The sequence below is a fragment of the Lupinus angustifolius genome, chromosome LG11 (assembly GCF_001865875.1).
Source record: "Lupinus angustifolius cultivar Tanjil chromosome LG11, LupAngTanjil_v1.0, whole genome shotgun sequence".
Classification (NCBI taxonomy): Eukaryota; Viridiplantae; Streptophyta; class Magnoliopsida; order Fabales; family Fabaceae; genus Lupinus; species Lupinus angustifolius.
This window is the reverse complement of record NC_032019.1, coordinates 2535529-2556585: the sequence shown is the minus strand read 5'-3', so window position 1 is coordinate 2556585 and position 21057 is coordinate 2535529. Positions and strand designations below refer to the sequence as shown.

Below are 21057 nucleotides of genomic sequence, written 5' to 3'. Positions count from 1 at the left end.
GTAAAATAAAAACTATTGATTATTATCAGTTAAAAGTTTGATGTAATTTAAGGACAATTATTAAGTGTAATGTCATCTATTTGGAATTTAAAAATATATTAATAATGATCATATATCCATGAAAAGTATTAATTGTTTATGAATTATGAAGGCCGACAAACAAATAGATATAGTTTTAAAAATAGTAAATTAAAAGAGAAAAAAAAATGCAACAATAAATTTAGAGTTTATTATATTCAGAGCCGGCATGCATCACGTGCATCAGATAGGGTCATAATTAAAGGGGCTTAAAATAAATTTTTATCTGCAAAATTAATTTTATCAATATGATTGATAAATATGTTATTGTTTTTATTTTTTTAAAATTTGTTATGTTTTAATCATTATTACTATAAGCATAAAATCTTTTTAAAAAAGGACTCGTAGCATTTGAAATCTACTTTTCATAAAATTACTTTAATTATCATTTAGAAACTAAAATTAACTTTAAATAATTAACTTGTTAAAGTTTGGTATGAGCCATAGAAGAAAGGTTCTTGATGTACAAGAAGGATGAGAAAGAATAGCTTATACAAAGCTAAAGAGAGAATAATGAGAGAAAGAAAAATTGAAGAAAGAAATATATTGAAAATGAATAAGATCTCTCATTATGAATCGCAATCTTCATCATATCTAATGAATACAAAGATTAGGGGAATGTCCATTTATATACAACAACTATTAAAACAGAAAATTCATCTATTTTAACATCTCACAAGTTTGAATGTATCATGCATTCCAAATTTGAAATGATTGTGTTGAACATAGTGAAATACTCTAATACTCCCTCTAGTTGGTAAGTAAATTTTTATCTCCCAATCTTGAAAACTGAATGTAAAGCAATATTGATGCTTAACCACCATATGCAGAAGCAATTTCATTCAACGCTTTAACCATCTTTTTTACAGAAGCTAACCAACCATAATGGATGAAAGAGAGAAAAGAAATGGATCTTAATCTTGATCCTAATATGTTGTTTCAATGGAAAAAAATTAGACACTATAACAATGTTATATGTTTAATAAGAGAGGGTAAAAAAATAAAGTAGTACATAAATGAGATAATTGGGAGTAATGGAAGAAGAATAAGAAAAGAATGTGTATAGTAATTTGATATAGAATAAATTGGTCACGGTGCTCCATTCTTAAAGAGTTTGAAGATATCAAGAAGCTTTTGTACTTTAAAAAGAATTATAATCTAACTTGATGTAGGTGAACTTGGAGCCTCAATTGAAGTAAAAAAAAATCTCACCTGCCCAACGAAAGTGTACTCACTTATGTAGCAATTGTTAATCTTAATCACTCCCACATGATTGTATAATTCAGATTTATTGTTCTTATATTTTTTATTTGAGAGTGTGCTCACTTGAATTACTCATTGATATATAATAATACATGGCCAAGAAGTCCTTAGGTTATATCCTTCCGAATGAGAATGTCAATATAACTCGAACCCATATGTGAATGCTTGAATCTAGCTGTGGCGAAAACCCGATTTGAATTAGTTTGGACTTTGAGATTGTTTTATCAAACCTTTTTAGATTCCGGTTTGATGATATGGTGTCAAACATCATTTATTTATTTATATATATATATATATATATATTAATTAGTAATGCTTGATATTTTTATATATAAAACTTTTACAAAATTACTTTTATATATGAATTTGAATCAAGAACTAAAGCAGGTTCATGGTGGGGAACATTATTAAGTATGCCTTATTTAGTTATACAATTTATATGTGCATTTACAAAATTAATGATAAAGATGTGTCTAGCCAAACCTAATATTTCTTCCTACCTTATCAAAATATTAAAATACCTTAAGCTAATTTTTGAGTTTTTCTTTTAAACAATATTGTTTACCATAGTAAACCAAATATTAAATATTTAATAATTTATGTGAATGATATTTATCAAACAGAAAACACACTAAAAAATAGTTTTTTAATAGATTATACTAAAACAAGCAATACTCTTTAGGCATGTTAACATTTGCCTTTTATATATCAACAATGCGGTTTTAAAAACTTTGTAAACGTTTAATTAAAATTCTAATTAAGTTTTCTTTACTTATACTCCTTTGGTCTTTATTCTAACACCATATCTTTAGGTCCAATATAAGGGACATTAAATAGAAATAGTTAAATTAGTAACTAGTGTTGGTTTTCTTTGGTACATTAGAAATGAAAAAGAAAACAACCTAATTATATAGATCCATATCTAAAATGTCTCCCGCTCCTTGGTCTTTATTCTAAAAATACTAAAATAGAGTTGGTTTTTAAAATGCTATAACATCATAATTTTATCTTTCTTTAATGATATCATTTCTTAGCAATAAACTTATAATCTAATTTCGAGGACTACTTGTTTCCTGGTGAAGTTTCATAAATTTTGCTAACTTTTGGATGTTTTCAACATTTTGTAATGAGGGAAATGAGAGAAAAAATTTAAATTTCATAGAAATAATTAAGTGCTTTATGAAAATGGCCATCCAAACATTTGAGGCGAGATTTCTTTTAATTATCATGTTTTAAAAGTGAATTTAAATTTTAAACGATCAAATCCATATAATTATAATACTATTTTGAGTGATTTCACTACTTCAGAATCACCACAAATATCATTATTGTGGTAGCCACCTAACACAGATGAAACAGCTCACCCACCTCACAAAGAACATAGAAGATAAATGAAGATGGGAAAAAACAAGGGCAAGGAATAGTACTAGTAAATTTATAATATCACACTCATTCATTAATTAGGCATCCAAAACTGCATTCTCACTTGTGCCTTGTAAAATGCTGCAAAAGCATATTATAGTTATTTCTATAGTGCTCAATTGAGAAACATAACTGTCTTATAGCCTCTCGTTTCTTTTCTGCTCCTTCTAACATCTCAGTTTTTTGCTTTTCAATCTCTTCCTTCAGTTGCTTAGCCTTTGATTTTAGCTCTTTAACTTGTGTTTGTGCCTCTTCCATTTCAACAATAACTTGTAAATGTTCCATGTGCAGCTGGTTAAAATGGTTGTTCTGGTGTTTGATCCTATCATCTTTGGAATTTACTTCTTCATTAAGTGAACCAACTTTTGCTTTGAGATTATCTCTTTCCAGTTTTATAGTATCAAGACTTACATGGAGATCTTCAATGCTATTCTCTCTTGTTCCAATCTTTGCATTTAACATCTCATTTTCATCCTTCAGTGCTTCCTCTATCTCTATTTTTTCGGAGAGGATCTTTCTGATATCATCCTCAAAAGCACGGCCACGACATTCCCATTCTCTGATCTCATCTTCTAAATGAGTTTGCTGTTCCATCACTTTGGATATTTCGGCCTTCAACTTAGCTTTCTCCGGGAAGATTTTACGCTCTGCATCAGATACAGCTGTTTTCAATTCCCTGATCTCATGTTCTCGGTCGACTAGGCTACTCTTTAACCTTGCAATTATTTCTTGGAGTTTAGTGTTCCCTTGTTTTTCACTGTTGAATTTGGTTTTCCAAGTAGCAGTGTCCTTCCGAGCCAAGTCCAGCAGATCATGCAATTGCTCAATTCTTTCAGAGGATTTATCAGCCTCGAATTTCATTGAAACAATTTGCACTTCCGAAACCTCAAGTTTTTCTTTTGCGATTCTTAATTCCTCCCCAAGTGGCTCAATCTCATTATTTGGCTCGATCAATTCCTTGTCCACAAGATTGCCGCTTCTTTGAATCTCTTCTATCTTGATGTATTCTCCAGTTGATGATAAATCTACACCAGCCTCCACATTTTCTGAATCCAATGATCTGCATTTTTTAAGCTCACTCTTCAGTTTAGTGATTTCTTCTTTTGAAAGTCTAAACTTTTCATTCAGAATCATCAGATCCTGTTCATATGCATTAATTTTGTCATAAAAGTCTTCAGTGTTCTCAACTCTTGGTCCCCTTAATGAACCTTCTAAATGTCCTTCCTCTTGCAACCATAGCTTTTCTTTTACTTCACGGAGCTCATTTTCCAATTCCACCATTCTTCTGGTCATTCCAGGATCACTAACATTCCCCGAGAAACCTGAATAATTGTTGACTGATGAAGAATCATCAGATTCCTGATCAGAATCTGTCAATGTAGAGGACTCATCTCCATCTTTTTGGTATACATCAGAACCATTTCCACCAGAGCCAAGAAAGTAATCAAATCCAGCAGCTCGGTAGCCATATATACGCCGATTCCCTTTAATTGATGAAGGCCGAGTAGAGGTTGGCTCAGACCCAACGTCTGAAATACTTGAACCTTGGGATTGGAGACCAGTGGAAACATTTTTCCTCAAGTCTACTGTCACTTGATCATAACGTTCAGCCAGAACCCGGTAACCACGGTAGAACTCTTCCACTAGAGCCACCAATTCTGGCCTCTTTTGATAGTACATATCAGCTTTTTTGGCAAATGAATCTGCATCCTGATCAATGAGCTTTACCATTCGCTTCACATGATGGTCCATCTCTGCAATTAAATATCATTTTGTCATTTTCTTGAATGACTATGTAATGAAATATAATTACTAAGAGATTTTGAGTGAAGATTATAACCTTGATGATCTAAAAGCTCATAACCTTGACTAAAGCAATAGAATTTACCTTTTTAGACTGTGGAATTAAGATTATAACCACGATGGTATAAAAGCTAAACTTGTTAAAAACAAGAGTAACATATGTTGTTTGAATAACAGAATCATTCTAAACACAAACCTTTTATAAAGGTATGATGAAATTAATACTATGGAAAAGGGGGAGTTTGGACTTGTTGCACAATTGATGAAAAGATAAAGGCAATAATCATTTAAAACACAGCAATAAGCAAACTCCACTTTAAAGAGTTACAACATATAAGTTGAAAAGTAATGATTCATTCAGAAAAAAAATAAAGCATAGGCCAAAAACTTTGTAATATTTTAATGAATCAACAAACACTAAAATGCCTTATTTGGAGTAATGTTTGATATTTACGTTCAAGATTTTCTGAAAGCCACTTGGAATTCTTGGAGCTGATATGACTATCCCACCACCATGAATGTGACTTCATTGTTTCCAACCTCCTCATAAGATTCTGAAATAAAATAAAATTAACCCATTACTATAAATAATTAAATGAATGCAATCTTTTCTGCAATCTGCATATACATAACCCAGAAGTTAAGCAACTCAAGTTCCATGACTCTTACCCCAGAAGCTGCCATTTTTTCACAGCTAGTGTAAGCCAATAAAACTCAACTATTATAATGAAAACCCTTCAAAAAAATCTGCATTTAAAAGTTAAAATGTTAGTTAGCATTGAATCTCCTTGAAGCTGATATCAAAGTATGATTATTATGATACCAAAACCGCAATGCTACATTTACCAGCCCAATATGAAAACAATGAGACAGAAAGAGAGAGAGAATAAGAAGCATACACTGTAGAAGCGCGAGGATGAATTTAAAAAAACGAAAAATAAATGAAGAGAAATAAATAAGGCACAAAGGTTTGACTATGCATATTTTAATAAATGCTTATCTTTATGAACAACTGGCATAACCGTAGATTCTAGTTATCTCCACACGTCGTGCTATGCAATTACTTCACCCACGCAAACGTGGTAATTGCACGCCACAACTACTTGGAAAAAATATCTCTGACTATTTTTCTAAAAAGAATATGAAAGAAAATAATTTTTTCACTGTTTGTTTGTGGTTTGGTATTTCAATATTTTAGGATTTGGCGGTGTAATAGGATGATGATAATTAAAGAAGCAAAGTTGCACAGTGAATGGCCATGAATGAAGACAAATAAGAAAACCCTCAACAACTGGGATTTCATCATTTCATACATATCTCATTCTATCACTTCCATGATCCTATCACTTATGCAAATAATATTATAAATTAATTAAATTAAAAGACGATAAGATCTTCGACGATTCTAAGGTAAGACATAAAAATAAGTGAAAGACATGCATGGTATGGTCTAAAAACATAGAAGAATAAAAAACAGTAGAAAGAAAGAGAGGTTTACTTGAGATAAAAAAAGCATTGGATCTGAGAAGGAAGAAATAAAGAGAGGGGGAAGGGAACCAAATATTTGAGGAAATGTGAGGTAATGTTTGCTTGTAAGTCAGAAAAGTTTAATAAATAGGAGTTGGTGGTGGGAGTCGATCAATTTTAATGCAAAGGTAAGTGCATGGGGAAGAAGATAACCCAACGTAACTCTTGTTCTATTTAATGTCCATTGGAAAATGTTGTGCAAAGTTTGTGAATCAAATCATAAAGTTGCAAGCTTAATTTGCTTAAGTTTAACAATATAAACACATATAAAAGAGTTCATGATTTTGGGTTCTCTGGAGTCTGAATGTTGTTAGCCATGATATTTCATCTCTTTCCTGTGTTAATTGTCCCTACCTCTTCCGTACATTATTCACCGGCTTCTTGTATCATTTGATCTACTTTCTTCTTGATTGTTCAATATCAATCTTATTAGAGATAATTATGTGTGAGGCAATCCTACGGCTAAAATAGATTACTTTCTTACCCAAAGTAAAAGATAATATTTGTAATACCAAAAAAGTCTTATTACAATTATTTGGATAAAATAAACTTATAATATTATTATTAATGAAGTTGACTCACAAAATATTAATTTGTAAATCTAAAATGTAGTAGTAGTGAATACTAGTATTATTTATTTGTCATAAACATCTCCATACATCACATCTAACCGTGTTCAGTATTTAAATTATATTAATTTAAAAAACAAATGAGGAAGTAAGTATTAGCTAATTTGATATGTATTTATATGTATAAATTGATAATGTAAATGTTTTTTATACTGTTAGCAAATCATTCACTATCGATTTATTAAATATCATTAACCGTCAAACAAAAATAATTTAAGTTAATAGTGGTGATGTATTAACAATGTAAAAAACTTTACGAGAGCACATATTTAAACTCAAGTGATATTCCATCCACTTCTGCTTTTCATGTCATTTTTCCAAGACTCCAATGTTCACCCTCACATCGCATTAGTCGAATTAGTATTATAAAGTACTATAAAAATGGGTTATATATATATATATATATATATCAAAGTTAGACATTTAAAATTGAAATAGATTGTATCTGACTAACACTTTTAAATAATTAAAGTGCCTAAACTAAGATGACCAAAGGAAAAGAATGAGGCAAATCAACTTGTTTATGCCTTATTGTTTTTTTTAGGTAAGCAATTTTACTACTCTTTCCTCAGGATTAAAGATAACATGCGTCATGCCTAATGAAAATTATATAGCTGCAACGCGTGAGAACAAGTCTTCTTTGAGCACTATAATAATCTTCTCTCTTTTACTTCAATCCCTGCGTTTGCAATTGTCTAAAAAAATGAGTTAAAAGTAATTGTTCTGTATTAATTTTAAACCAACTCAAGTCGTAACAATTTCGATAGTCTGTATTTGATTATTTACTAACATTTGCGTGAGATAATAAAACATAATTATTTTAATTTTCGAAATATTAATATATTCACATCTCATATAACTTTTTATGTGTAAATATTTATAATAATACAATTTTAGAGACACAAAGAGGATGAGATAGAAAAGAGGAATGTAATTTTCATGGTCTACTGTTAAAGTTTGTTGTAAAAAAATGAATTATAAAAAAGTTGATTGATTGATTTCAAAAGTATAGGTTAGATTTTTATTTCGAATTTTAAATACTCCATTAAAAATTATAGAACACCCTTCATTCCGAAGACGGCGTGACATGGTTTGGAGCTTTTTATTTAATTTCCTGTTCTTCTTTTTGCGAACGGATGTTTTTGGGCCTCAATGCGTTACTCGCTGATATCGTATTGGGCTTATTACTATTCCTTCGGGTTTTTTTTTGTAAGGAACGAGTATTTAAGTTTTTCGTTGAGATTTTTTCTATTTTTGGTTTATACTTTTTTTAAACTAAATTTGTTTAACATTCTATATAAAAAACCTATAAATCAATAAAAAATAACATGTTTAAGTTTGATGGATTAATTATTTTTCAGTTTATAATCATAATTTTAAAAGATAATATATATAAAATACGTACTTAAACATAAATATATATATATATTAGAAAATCTTTTATTTTACCAAATCAAAATTCAAATGTTCTACTTTCTAATTCATATTCACATTTATTCCATGTGTTTGAATTTCTTACCAAGTGCCCATGGACACATTAATATTTTTTCATATGTAATTTTCAAAATGAAAATAAAATTAAAAGACTCAGATGAGATAATGGCTAAACAAGCATTGTCCTTACTTCTTACAAAGTATCAATCTCAGTCTTGATACCTTGCATCTCCAAAGATGCGTGTTCCTTTTATTCAATAATTATATTTTCTTTCATAAGTAATCAATAATATATACATATGTGTTAGATTTGGGACAAAGAAGTGCTCGATATCATTATTTATTTTGTTCTATAACATTCACTGGAATGACAAGTTTATATTTTGTGCAATATAGTAAAAAGACATAAAATAAAATGGAAAAGTAGGGGAAATTTGTAATAAAAGACCCACCCAATGTTGGGAAATGTTCAACTATAAAAATAATCAATTACAATAAGATATTAATGTCCTATCCCATAAAATCAGGGTATTTGGTATATTTCAAAGTCAGCATGTTGTGTGGAATTGGACTTGTGCTTGACAAGTTCAGTGTCCCCTTCTTTCCCAAGTCTCATTCAACTCTCTATCTCCTAAAGCCAAGTCAAGGCAAAAACAATATCATTAAGCCATTTACTCACATCAATTGAAATTCTGTCATATTTCAACAAGTTTATTTATTGGGTAATCCACCTTTAACTTTCTTCTTCAAATTTGACTTGTTTGCCCAACAAAAACTGTGCATTCAGATAGGAAAAAATAGGAAACTAAAATTATACCTAACCGAAAAAGAAAAGAATAGAAATTTGGATATACAGTGTTATGGACAAAAAGGTTATTTCTTGGAAGATAGAGTAATAGGTCTTGGTCTCATAAAAAAACTGGAGTAAAATTTTGTTTGTTTTTATGTACTTTATTAATCTGTCGCATTTACCAGCTGTTTCGTCTTATTCAGAACACGGCTTTAGTCACCGCAGTTGAACATTTATAACCACAAGTTTTGATAATTTGGGAGCTGCATGAAACTTTTCTAATTAGTCATATGGTACTTTAGAACATTTTGTCTTTCTTGATTAAAATAATGTCTTGTGCAATGGGGTGAGTTTAGAAGGCGTGTATACCTTTTTTCTTGTTAGGGTATTTTGTCATTTAGACGAGACAATAATTTTTTTATGAATGTTGGGAAATGGTTCAAGTGACAATGTACAATGTTATCCCACAAACTATAGAGACACGTTTCAGGATTATCTTCAGTTTTGTCTTCAATAAGCAAAGCCAACTACATTATTTCACCAGCTTCAAATGTTTCAGTCTCTATGGTCTATAAAAAATGCATGTTTATAAGTTTGATAATCTCTTCTCTCTGTGTATATATAATTTGTTTCTTAAAAAATAATGTTTCGGATCAAGAACACATATACTTTTAGCTTAATTAAACTTTGTAGCTTAAAGACACATAGAAACAATTGTTAGAAAAAGAAGAAAATCAGATCCTCTAACTATTTATAGTACTTAGTTAACTTTGTTGATTATTTCAACTGGTTCCTTTCAGATCACTACGCTAAGATAGTTAATGATGTCAAAGTGATTCTCTGTCATCTTTCATAATCTCAAATAGCCTTTTTTTATTTTTAAAACATCAAGCAAGCTAAGAGTCCCTTAGCTACATATAGGGACAATTTCGGTGGAGTTGATTTTAGCTATTCTTGGACACGATATATATATACTATATATTTTAAGTGACTCCTATTAAAGTATTAAACATATATAAATCCCACACTAGAACGAACCTAGTTGGTTTAATAGTTTAATGCGTCTTTAACTTCAATTTTAGAGACTTGGAATCAATCCTACCCCAAGAACAGTTTAGTTATAACAGCAACAAACACCAACCAAGAAATAAATATCTACAATAATGAAGGTACTTGCCAAACATTGATGGTCTAAAAGAATATTAAACTTATCCACGTTAATTTTAGCTCTACACATATAAGATGTTGCTACGAATCTTCCCTGTACTATATAAATAAAATATTAAATGAAAAAATAAGTAAGAAGATTAATAGAAGTATTTTTAGGAGGCTTAGAAATTGTTAAAAAATAAAATTGGATTTTATACTCTTATTGTCATTGCCATGGTTGAAATGTTGTCACCAAATCAAATAATCATCATTAGAGTAGAGTTGGATTGCTATAAGGAATTTATGAAGGAAAATGGGGAATGGGGTTTAGGAGCCATCCACTATTTAATCACATATTTTGTTTTATAAAATATGCAACTTCATATAATTGGTTAAAAAAATATGTTTAAATTAAAAGTTTAATAATTAAATAGTTTTCTGACTAATCACATCAAATGACATATAGACACTTTATGGAAAAAAAGATACTATATCCACTAGCATGATATAAAGTTATAAAGTGTCAAGTGAATGGCAATTATCACCATGTGAATATAATTGACTATGTAATATGCAACATGATGGCTAGTCCATCAATATGTCCTTCACTTTTACATACATGTAGCAACCATGTGTTACTTATTTTTGCTACCCCTTCATTTCCCTCTGTAACTCTTGCTGTGTATTCCAATTTCCATGGCTAAATATAAGGGTGGCCTATAGTCTAATCAATTCATAAAAGAATGTACTATCTGCCTATTTAGCTGGGTCTCCATAACCAATGAAAGTATAAATGTATCACCATTGGAGTAATTATGTCTCACACCAAGATGTGATATTGGGCCAATCTGGTTCCTTGAAAATAATAATAATAATGCATGAATCAGTCATAGAATGAGGAGCATGAGAAGATACAAGTGTCTTGTCTTGTTGGCCTTCATCACTCAAATTATGAAGGGGTTAAGGGAGAAATAAAGGAAGACAAAATTATTAGCTTTAGCTTTATTTATTTATTAAAAAAGGAAGCTGTGTCCTTGTTAGTTAGATGAGACTATTAGAGTAAATTCTGAAGATAAATAAAAGAAAGTTACTGATATATATATATAGTTAGTGAAAAGGTTTATAATTGATTGATGGTTAACAAAAGCAGCTACTTGGACTGCTTATACAATTTAAACTTTCTAGTCACATTGTCTTGTAGTAATATTGAATGGATCCAATGACTGAATCAAATCCAGCAAAAGTATCCACAAAATGAATATTCAAAGGGACTAGAAGCAGGGTGTCAAACCTTTTTAAGGGTAACAATAAGGCTGTTGGTATAATAATATAAAACTTTATTAATTTTTAGAAAGTCAATGATTAATGCATTTGTTAAAGAGAACAACCATTGATTATGAAATGAATTATTTCTTTAACTATAAAGGTGATATAATATCTTTGTGATAAAAAAAACCCTTTTTAATATCAAATTGCAAGTTAATTCTATTGGTTCTAATTAATTCCCACAATAGGATCATAGAATACTAATTATTTAAAATTAAAGTTTTGCTCAATCCAACTCTTACAGCCGAAGATAAGAGACTAAAAAATTATATATTAAAAAACTAATCGTTTAATGCTTTCATAATAGTGAACTTACATTATTAATACTTTTCACCACTTTTAATTATCATGTATTGGCCTTTAATGCAGAGAAATTAATATTTAATTTTGAAATAGTTGAAGATGGCATGTTGGACAGGGCGATGGGTGGCCACAACTTAGCTTCGGAACTATTTTGGTCACCTACCATTGGACCCACCAAATACTCATTCATACGCTTTCAAATCTTTAAGCCATTAATTTCGGCACTTTTCTATTTATTTTATTGATTAATTTGCATATGAAATATTGTTATTTTGATCACAGTTCTACAGTATAACCCATAAGTCAGATCTAGCCTATCTATGTTATTTGTATAATAAAAAATTATAATTTTTTATTGCAACAAAATATACACTCGTGCATGTAGAAATTTGATTTTGTTTTCTTAAGATATATTTTTTTGGAAACGATGCATTAAAAAATCACAAGTTTTATATGTTTAAATTTTCAATAAAACTTACCCACTTTTGATTCTTTATCCTCAACAAGGATTGAACTTAGTTGAACCCATAAAAAAATACCCCATGAAAAACAAAGGACAATGTTGTCACATGTGATTTTACAAGAAACATAATTCTTGTGATCCATTAAACGACTGAAATGCTCGCTTTGTGAGAATTTATTTAAGCTCATTGATACATGTACCATGTAAAAAATCTAGTGTATTGAAGCATAAAAACTGGGTATACTAGGGTGTGAAGAATGATGTTGGTAGTCAAAGGTTAGTTAAAATCTATGTCAGTTAGCATGTAAATTGTAAAAATGTTATTAGATTTGAAGCAAACCAAATATTATAATAAGTGAAGCAAACCAAATGTTATTAGATTTGAAGCAAACCAAATATTAATTTCCATGGCTAAATATAAGGGTGGCCTATAGTCTATACGTAACTTCTTTCACTAAGCTTTATCTCGGGTGTTTATTTTACTTAGAAAGGAAAATGCAAAACAATGAGGAGACAAGTGATTGAATGACATTAAATTTTGTTACATCTTTGTGTACTACAAGATTAATGGAAGCACACTTAGGGATAGTAGTAATAATCACACCACTCATACATTACAAAAAATATTAAATTTTTACTCAAATATGAATTCACTTGGATTTAAAGTAGGTTCGATTCCATGTTTAGTTTAAGACCGAAGAGAAAAGCAAGATTCATACTAACCACAATTGTTAAATGAGACAATCATACACCATATTAAAAAAATTTATCCTCTTATAATATTATTTTGGTAAAAATGGATGCAAATTAGAAAACGTCCTCATACTTGGCTATTTCTTAGTATATATAGTATTATAAAGAATATTAAGAAATATGTGCCCCATCTCACTTTTTTATTTGCTTATCTCTCACCCTTTTCCCAGCCCCACTTCGAGGCTCCTCTGCCAGGCCGATGCGTGAATTATATAGGTCATACCCCAAACAAACAATATCAATATTAGACTTCTAATAAATTTGAAAAGTTTTAACTACATAATGAAAGATAAGGTAGTAGTAAAAGGTAAAAATATACTTTAAGAAGGTGAACACAAGACTCGCGTAAGAAATTTGTTTCATATCCATGATGTTAACTTAAGACTATTGTGTTGATCAAATAAATAACAATATATTTGTCAACACACATCTTCTTATAATAAAAGCAATTTATATGGTGAAATATTTTCACGAGCTAAAAATTGCCTTCAAAGTTTTTTCTTTTTATGGGAAGCTCTTCATTTTTATGTGGCTCAGAGGAACCCACTTCCTGAATCTTAAAATTTCAGTGCTATTTGGAAGCCTCAGCCGCCGGTAACCATTATATTGAGTGGGGTTCAAGCCAATTTGAAGGCATCATGTACAGAAGCATGAAACAACTTTGTGAGCCCAACCATTATTATTGTTATTAACCGAGCAGCCACCTATTTGTGGGCCATGATCCATGTGGGCCCACTTTGTCCTTCATCTTTATGATGTAGTAAATCAAACTTAGATTTGGTCTCATATGTTTTAGACAATCACACATCTCAAAAGTAATTAAATTTTTACTTATGAGAAAATAACCTTACTCATACAAAAATGTAAAATAAACAAGCAGTAACTAAAGATCAACCAAATAAAAATGACAAGGATAATAGCTAACAAAACCCTTTAAACAATAAGCATTCTTAGACGGATATGGTTTTGCAAGTCCCATTAATCATCCTCTAATAATTTCATGTAAGCATGCATGAAGAATAATAAATAAAAATACAATAAGTACGACACAAACCAAAAATTAAATAAAACAAAAAATGAAAAACAAAAATTAAGAATGACCAGAGAGACTGATTATTCTGATTCACAGCAGCCAAACTTGTATTACCAGTTCCCCCAACAATTATAAATTTAGACAACCGTAAATATAGCAAACATATGTATATATATTTAACAAATTTTATATATCATATTACAACAGGTCCTTGCATGTTTCCTCACTCCCGTTTTCTTTTTGCAAACATTTTTTATAAATATTAAATAATAATAACCTAATTACAAATTTAATCCAGAAAAATAACTCTCTTCTTCCCATGCGCCGTTTCAGGTGGTAATAAAGACGCTGTACTCCACTACTACTCTACACTCTTCTAAGTCCCAAGTTCCAACGAACATAACAAAACTTGAACAACGAGGGTACTCTCGGAATTTCACGCTGCAGTGCATAATATAATTGCTAAACGCTTCTTTAAAAGACAAATAAGCCCTGAGATTTTTATGAAGGCCATGTCATAAACTCGTCAAGGTCAAATTCACCGAACACTTCCTCCTTCCCAAACCGCTGACACGTCAGCATAACGTTTACGTCCGGCAAACTTAACGCCATGTCGATGTCGAAACCAAACGCATCTACGTCGCCGTAACTGAAACCGTCGAACGGCGTCGAATCACCGTGGTAAGGCAAAACAGAAGTAGGTGACGCCACCGCGTTTGAATACGACGAGCCACCGTCAACACTCTGAACTTCGCCGGCGGTAGCCTGCGTCATCACTTCATTCTCATTCGCCGGTGCGGGGAAGTTAGTGATGGCGTTGGATCCTTTAAGTTTCACTGCCGCCTTGTCGTACACGGTGGCAGCCTCCTCCGCCGTGTCAAAGGTACCAAGCCAGACCCGTTTTCTACGATTGGGGTCACGAATCTCAGCGGCCCACCGTCCCCACGGCCGTTGACGGACGCCGCGAAACTTGTTGCTGTGGCGCACGCCGGCACTGGCGGTGGAGGACGGTGATTTCTTTGGTCTCTTGTACTTCTTACAACACTGTTCTGACGAAGAAGAAAAGGAAGAGCAAGAGCGAGAACAGGAAGAGGAAGAAGGAGAATCATAAAAGGGAAAGTGCATAGTAATCTGTGTGATTTCCCTCTTCACTCTATTTTGCTTCTTTTTCTGTTCTTCGTCACTTGAAGATTCTGAATCAGTAGCATCATGGTCTGTCACTATGATCCGAACCACCTTCCTTTGAGGTTTATTCATTGTTTTGCATAATGGGTTGCCCTCAAAATTAGAACTTGATGTCGGGAGCTTCAGTGTTGATTGTACGGACATGCCTACAGTGAACTAAGAAAAGAAAGATTCAATAGAGAGAAGGAATAAAACCGTTGCAGCTTGTGTGTTGAAGGTTGTTTGCGTAATAGAAGAGGGCGAGGTAGAAGAAGGGTTTAAGTGCATAAAAGGGTGGTAGACAGGAACAAAATCAAATTGAAAGTGTTGAGAATTTGAGGGAAGGATGTTGTGGGGGTATAGAGGAAAAAGTGAATCTTAGTGGGCAAGTAGATCCTAAAGGAATTAAGACGTTTGAAGGAAAAATGAGAACTTTTACTTTTGGGGTTTAGATAGATATATTCGGATGGGGGGAAGAGAGAGGAGAATATGGGCAACTATAGTAAGTGCTTAAATTAAAATCTCACACTACTTTTACTGGAACAAGATTACATACACGAGGTGGGCGTGAGTGAGAGATTTGGTTGAGATTACAGGGCACAAAATAAAATTGGAACAGAGAAGAGCTACTGAGTGGAGTGGAGTGGAGTGGAGTGAAGAGAGAAGGAGCTAGAAGGAGGAAAGTTGGAGAGAAACGTTAGGATGAAAAAACAAGTTAAAGAGGCAGGATAATAGGATATTTATAATGCACGAGGTGTGTCCCCAATGGAGGATCCAGAAAATATTTTTCCCGTGAAAGTGGGGTTTCCGCTAGAAAAATGCTTTGTATCACTACACTAATTATGAGAAAAATATGTCTATACTTACAATGTCTCAGTTTTATTATTATCATTTTTCATCTACTATTCACATTTCATTATTTAAAAATAATTAAAATGAGAGATAAATGATACAATGATGTATAAAAAATACTCTTAGAATATTAGTAAAAGATTTGAAAATATATATGAGTTAAGTGGAGGAAATGCAGTGAGGTAGGGAGTGTGAGTGAGTGAGTGGGAGGTGGTAAGTAGTGCGTGTTTGACTCGTGATCTGTACGGGTCATTGTCGGGTGTGGAAAAATTGGAGCATTTTAGGTTCCAGTTGCCTTTGTTGACGTGTCCAACCCAAGTTTCCTTCCAACTCTAATGTCCATTTCTCTCATTCTTGTCACTTGTGTCACTATTTCACTCACTTCTATATACACACTCATCATCTTCATTGATTAATACATTAATATGAGAGTGAGATACTCATAAATGCTTGCTTCATTAACTTCATAATCGCATTCATGGTGGTATGCTACATCTTGTGAATTTAAATATTCATGAATGTTAATGAGAGTAATATTGGTTAGGAAAATTATAACAGTTCTATTGGAAAATTCGGCTTTTAACATTTTCAGTATTGCCTTATTCAATTGTATTTCCTAAACGATTTCAATAAGATATTTGCTAAATAACCAATTTTTATTAATTATTTATCATAAATCTTTATTAGTTAGGTGTGTAAAGGGAAGGGAAAAAAAGTTATCACGTGAAAACAATAAATTCGGGCCTTATAACTATTATATATGGTTAAGATTAAAAATTAGTTAGTAGTCACATTAGAGTTATGTGTATGCATTTTTTAATCTTAACCGTTTAATCATTATCCAATGATATATATTAAGCGTTCTCATTTCTCACAATAGTGCATTATTATCATGTAGTGTGTATAATGATATAGCTTTTTTGGTTTTTTATTTATTTTTCAAAAGATCTTAATATGTAATTTTGTTAGTTAAAATCGAGTATAAAAAAATCACAACCAAAGATTAAATCCACTACATTCTCTAATCAATCAAAAGTACATTAAGCGTTAAAAGGAGTCATATGCTTTTTTTTATTATTAATAAAAAAATAAAACATAAACTAAATATATATTAATTTTATATTTTTGGAGAAATGAAAATGAAGTTGGAAAGAAAAGATGTAAATACTATCCAAAGGGTGTAGAGATAGAGTGGGGTGAGGTCGAAAGAACGGTGGCAGCTTTACACGTTGGGCAAGGACGAACCACACAATTGACGACATCCATGTTCTGAAAAGAACAGTTGGTATTCTCGAAGAATGAATAACGTTGAAAATGGACAATTGGTGTGGCTTTATAGTTTTTACCAATGCGGTCCAATATCCAAGAACCGTGACATAGTACTAATAATACTAACCTCACTGTTGTAACTAATATCTTTTCAGTATGTTCTTTCTTTTTTGCAGTCCTCACACTACAGTACTTTGCTCTGCTGGATACCTACTACAAAAGTAACAAAGTTAGGTGGTTGTATTTGTCTAATATTGGGCATCACATATCCCAAAATAAGCTTGTTTTCATATTTTTAACTAATAGACTTTTTCAAAGTAATATAGATATGTTATATAATGTTTTTAGAATTTTCATTTTAATGAAATGTCACATTTTTATTAGATCGAGATAAGAATAGAGACATGTGATCTTTATACTATGTATATTATGTCTATATTTTTTTTAATGAAAAAGTGGTAAAGTGATATACAATTAGAATATATTTAATTCAATGGTAAAAGTTAGATGAATATAATGTTAAATGCTACAATGTCTGAAAGTGCGTGGCTGTAACAAAGTATTTTGGTCTGAGTTTAATCTTTATGACAGATTTTGTTGGTCGTCTAAAAAAGAATTAGTCTATAATTGTCAAATAAAGAATAGTCATAATCTTTATAAAAACAATATGTATGCACGCATATCTCAAAACTTTTAATTAGATTTTTATAACATTCAAGAAAAATGTATTAGTATTTTTAGTAACAATATATGCACAATATGAAAATCAATATTGAAAAAATAAGTTTTTGATTTCTCGAAATAAGAAAAATATCAATTTTCAATCTAAAATGTTCATTTTTTGTTCTTAAAACAATATTAAAATTATACTTTTCGCATATTTCAAACAGGGAAAAGTAGGATTATATGTAAACACATGCACTATGAATCTGAATATGTGTGGCAAACTATATACCAATAAGAAGAAGTGTGTTTGGTAATACGAAAAGGCTTATAAGTTATTAAATTAATTTATTTGATAAAAACTAAGTAAATGTAGTTTATCAAATAAACTTATAAGCTCTTATTTATTAAGTTACTTTACATAAGTTATAGGCTTTATAAGCAAATAATTTATTTCAGTTTACACATACTAATTAACCTATCATTTGATCTTATCACACAATTCTAATTTAACTAGCTTGTAAATTTTAGCTCCTAGCTTATAGTCTTTCGGTTACTTTATATTTATATGATAGTCTTGCCGGATTAAAGATAGCCAATTTGAACTGAATTCTGTGTTCAAACTTCAAAGGACAAGCACATAGTTTGGAGTGGTTTAAGTGTAAGCACTCACTTGATTTTAGTATTGACACTTAGTTCAAAGTAAATGTTTAGGCTTTGTCTGGTCATCCTAACCTGTGGCAAAAGGATTTGATGATCCCGCATTAACGAATGAATATCATATGTCTTAATATTTGGTATCTTATTGTGTCCTAATCTAAACATATTCTGCTAAGTAATAAAAAATAAATTATTTTTTATTTTTATGACTTTTTTCTTAATTAGTTACATTTTTTGATTTGATCGTAATACAATGAGATAAAAAATATTCAAATGGGTGATCTCCATTATGCATTAAGAGTGTATGGGAATCGACAATTAGTGCTTTCCTCACTAAATATATAATAAATAAATACAAGAAAAGGAGATAATCCACTTATCTTTCATAAAATGAATAACATTAAGCCTATCTGTTTTAGGAATGAATATTTTATGTACCAAAAATTATATTTCTTATGAGATATGGACTGACATATTGTGATCGTTGTTGATACTCACTTATTTTAAGAATCGTCCCAAATTGGCGTTTTGGAACATTTTAAAATGAAATTTTCAACGGATCTTAAGGTTATTTTTCTTCTTATTATTCTCTACTAAAAAACTGGTAGAAAACAAAGTGTTTAACGTGTGTGTCTATTGTTCCACACTTTGTGCCACTCCATGTCTCATGAGTATGTGATTGGTCAGAAAAAATATATTTAAGTTAAAATTTAATTATTAAATATTTTTTAATCAATCATAAATCTACAAATTATGATATATAGAATGACACAAAATATAAAATAACATATGTTCAGTTAGATAATGTCAATTATTTTAAGATGAATTCTCGTGTGCTAACATTTTAAAATATTTTGAAAAACAAAGAAAAGAACTCTATTATTGTCTTTCCCTCACCTCCTTTTCTTCCTTCTTTTTTATTGATTAACAAATATTAATATATTATTATTTGTTGCGAATGAGACCTGAATTTTTAACTTCTTTTATTCTAACATTTTAGCCTAATCATTAAGCCATCTTATATCATTTTTTTTAATTTGTTATAAGTGAGATTTACAACCCCTCTACTTTATTTCTTAGACCCTTCATCCTAACTATTACATCACCTTATAACGCTAACTTTTCCCTTTTAAAACAAAAGCTAATCATTAAAATTAATGTTTTTATATTATTTTGTAATGGTTAAATAATTATTAACTTGAAAACATGAATATCCTCCAATAGAGTAGCTCTGTCTCATTTCAAAGGGAAAAAGGAGTTATTCTCCCATTGCCGTAAATTTGTAATAACCATGTTCAATTAAACTGAGAAAACATTCTTTAAACTTTTGAAGATTTCTCATTGTTCTCTGGTTTTAAATCTTGAACACCAAACCGTAGTTCTTTCCCGCGTAAGTGTATGTAATTTCTATGAAATTGTGAAGAACCATTTACTTTCAAAGCATGTTCTTGAAAAAGACACATTGGACAACTGTTGTGAAGTTTGTCAAATAAAATAGTTTCTATAGTAATACTCTATGATTGTGATTATATATTGAAGGGGGAATTGGGTATATGTCAATTAGGAAACGTTAACATCGTACGTTGAATCTAAATATTGCTTCAAAGTTTAGTTAGACACGTGTGTTATTATCTATGCTGGGGGAGGCAAGACATTGCACTAGATTGACCCCACTCTTTTCTTATTTTGCTTGTATACCAAGTCACAACTCTTGGACACTGATTACCTATCACAACCACGTCTCATTCTCTATGTCAATCGGTCAATCCTATTACATTTTGGCAAATGAATAAAAGAAAAATTTTGAAAACAATAAATCATATTTTAATTGGTTTGAGATATGTAATAGGACATTGTTCGAGACAGGCGATCTCTAACTTTTACACTAAAGCTCTTGTCCTTATTAAACTCATAATTCAATTCTAGCTACTTTTTATGACCTCACACTGTAAACATAAACATGTATCTAACTCCTCATGCAATGTTAGTGTTTTCCAGCAAATGTAATTAACCTGACCATGTATATTAAATTCCAAAGTCAACCAAAATCTGCAACTATATTCAATGATTTTTTTTCTTTGATTTAACCAGAAAATATACGATATTATGTTACTATATAGGAATATATAAAGAGTGGAGAAGGTACAAAAAATACATCTGAAAAACTCTCTTTCAGCTTCTCTATATTTTTGTACTTTCACAAGATGCAAATGAAACACAATAAACGCCAGCTTAATTAACTACTAATTCAGTGATAAAGAAAAACTACAAATTCACTCACAAAAGTGCTAAATTGTTAAACGGATCGAAATGGATTAATGTGAAATAGATTAACGCAAATGTGTAACTAAATTTTTCTCTGAAAAAACCCGGTTGCACCATCATTGTAGTTGGATATTAAGGCGCGCCAGGCTTTCACGAGACTCATTGACTGCTATACTCAAGGACAAGGTTACAACATGTTTAGTCTATCCTA

General features: G+C 30.8%; 2 protein-coding genes across 3 annotated transcripts; both read right to left on the bottom strand.

Moving 5' to 3' along the window:
- On the bottom strand, positions 2734-6237 carry LOC109361198 (protein NETWORKED 4A-like). Of its 2 annotated transcripts, XM_019606571.1 has the most exons (4): positions 5592-6237; positions 5236-5274; positions 5021-5120; positions 2734-4517 (listed from the first exon to the last, which is right to left on the bottom strand). In XM_019606571.1, the coding sequence occupies exons 2-4, from the start codon at positions 5248-5250 to the stop codon at positions 2824-2826; spliced, it is 1809 nt and encodes a 602-aa protein (XP_019462116.1). In that variant the 5' UTR covers positions 5251-5274; positions 5592-6237; the 3' UTR covers positions 2734-2823. The 2 variants fall into 2 exon arrangements, with proteins under 2 accessions (XP_019462116.1, XP_019462115.1); XM_019606570.1 differs by lacking the exon at positions 5592-6237 and having other exon boundaries at positions 5236-5327.
- On the bottom strand, positions 14237-15846 carry LOC109360915 (pathogenesis-related genes transcriptional activator PTI6-like). Its single transcript, XM_019606130.1, has one exon. It carries the CDS (start codon positions 15300-15302, stop codon positions 14475-14477), a length of 828 nt encoding a protein of 275 aa, XP_019461675.1. The 5' UTR covers positions 15303-15846; the 3' UTR covers positions 14237-14474.

Coding starts and splice junctions, on each gene's coding strand:
- LOC109361198 (XM_019606571.1), bottom strand. Junction 4,518..5,020: donor GCTTTCAGAAAATCTTGAAC/GTAAATATCAAA, acceptor ATTTAATTGCAG/AGATGGACCATCATGTGAAG.
- LOC109360915 (XM_019606130.1), bottom strand. CDS start 15,302: ATGTCCGTACAATCAACACTGAAGCTCCCGACATCAAGTTCTAATTTT.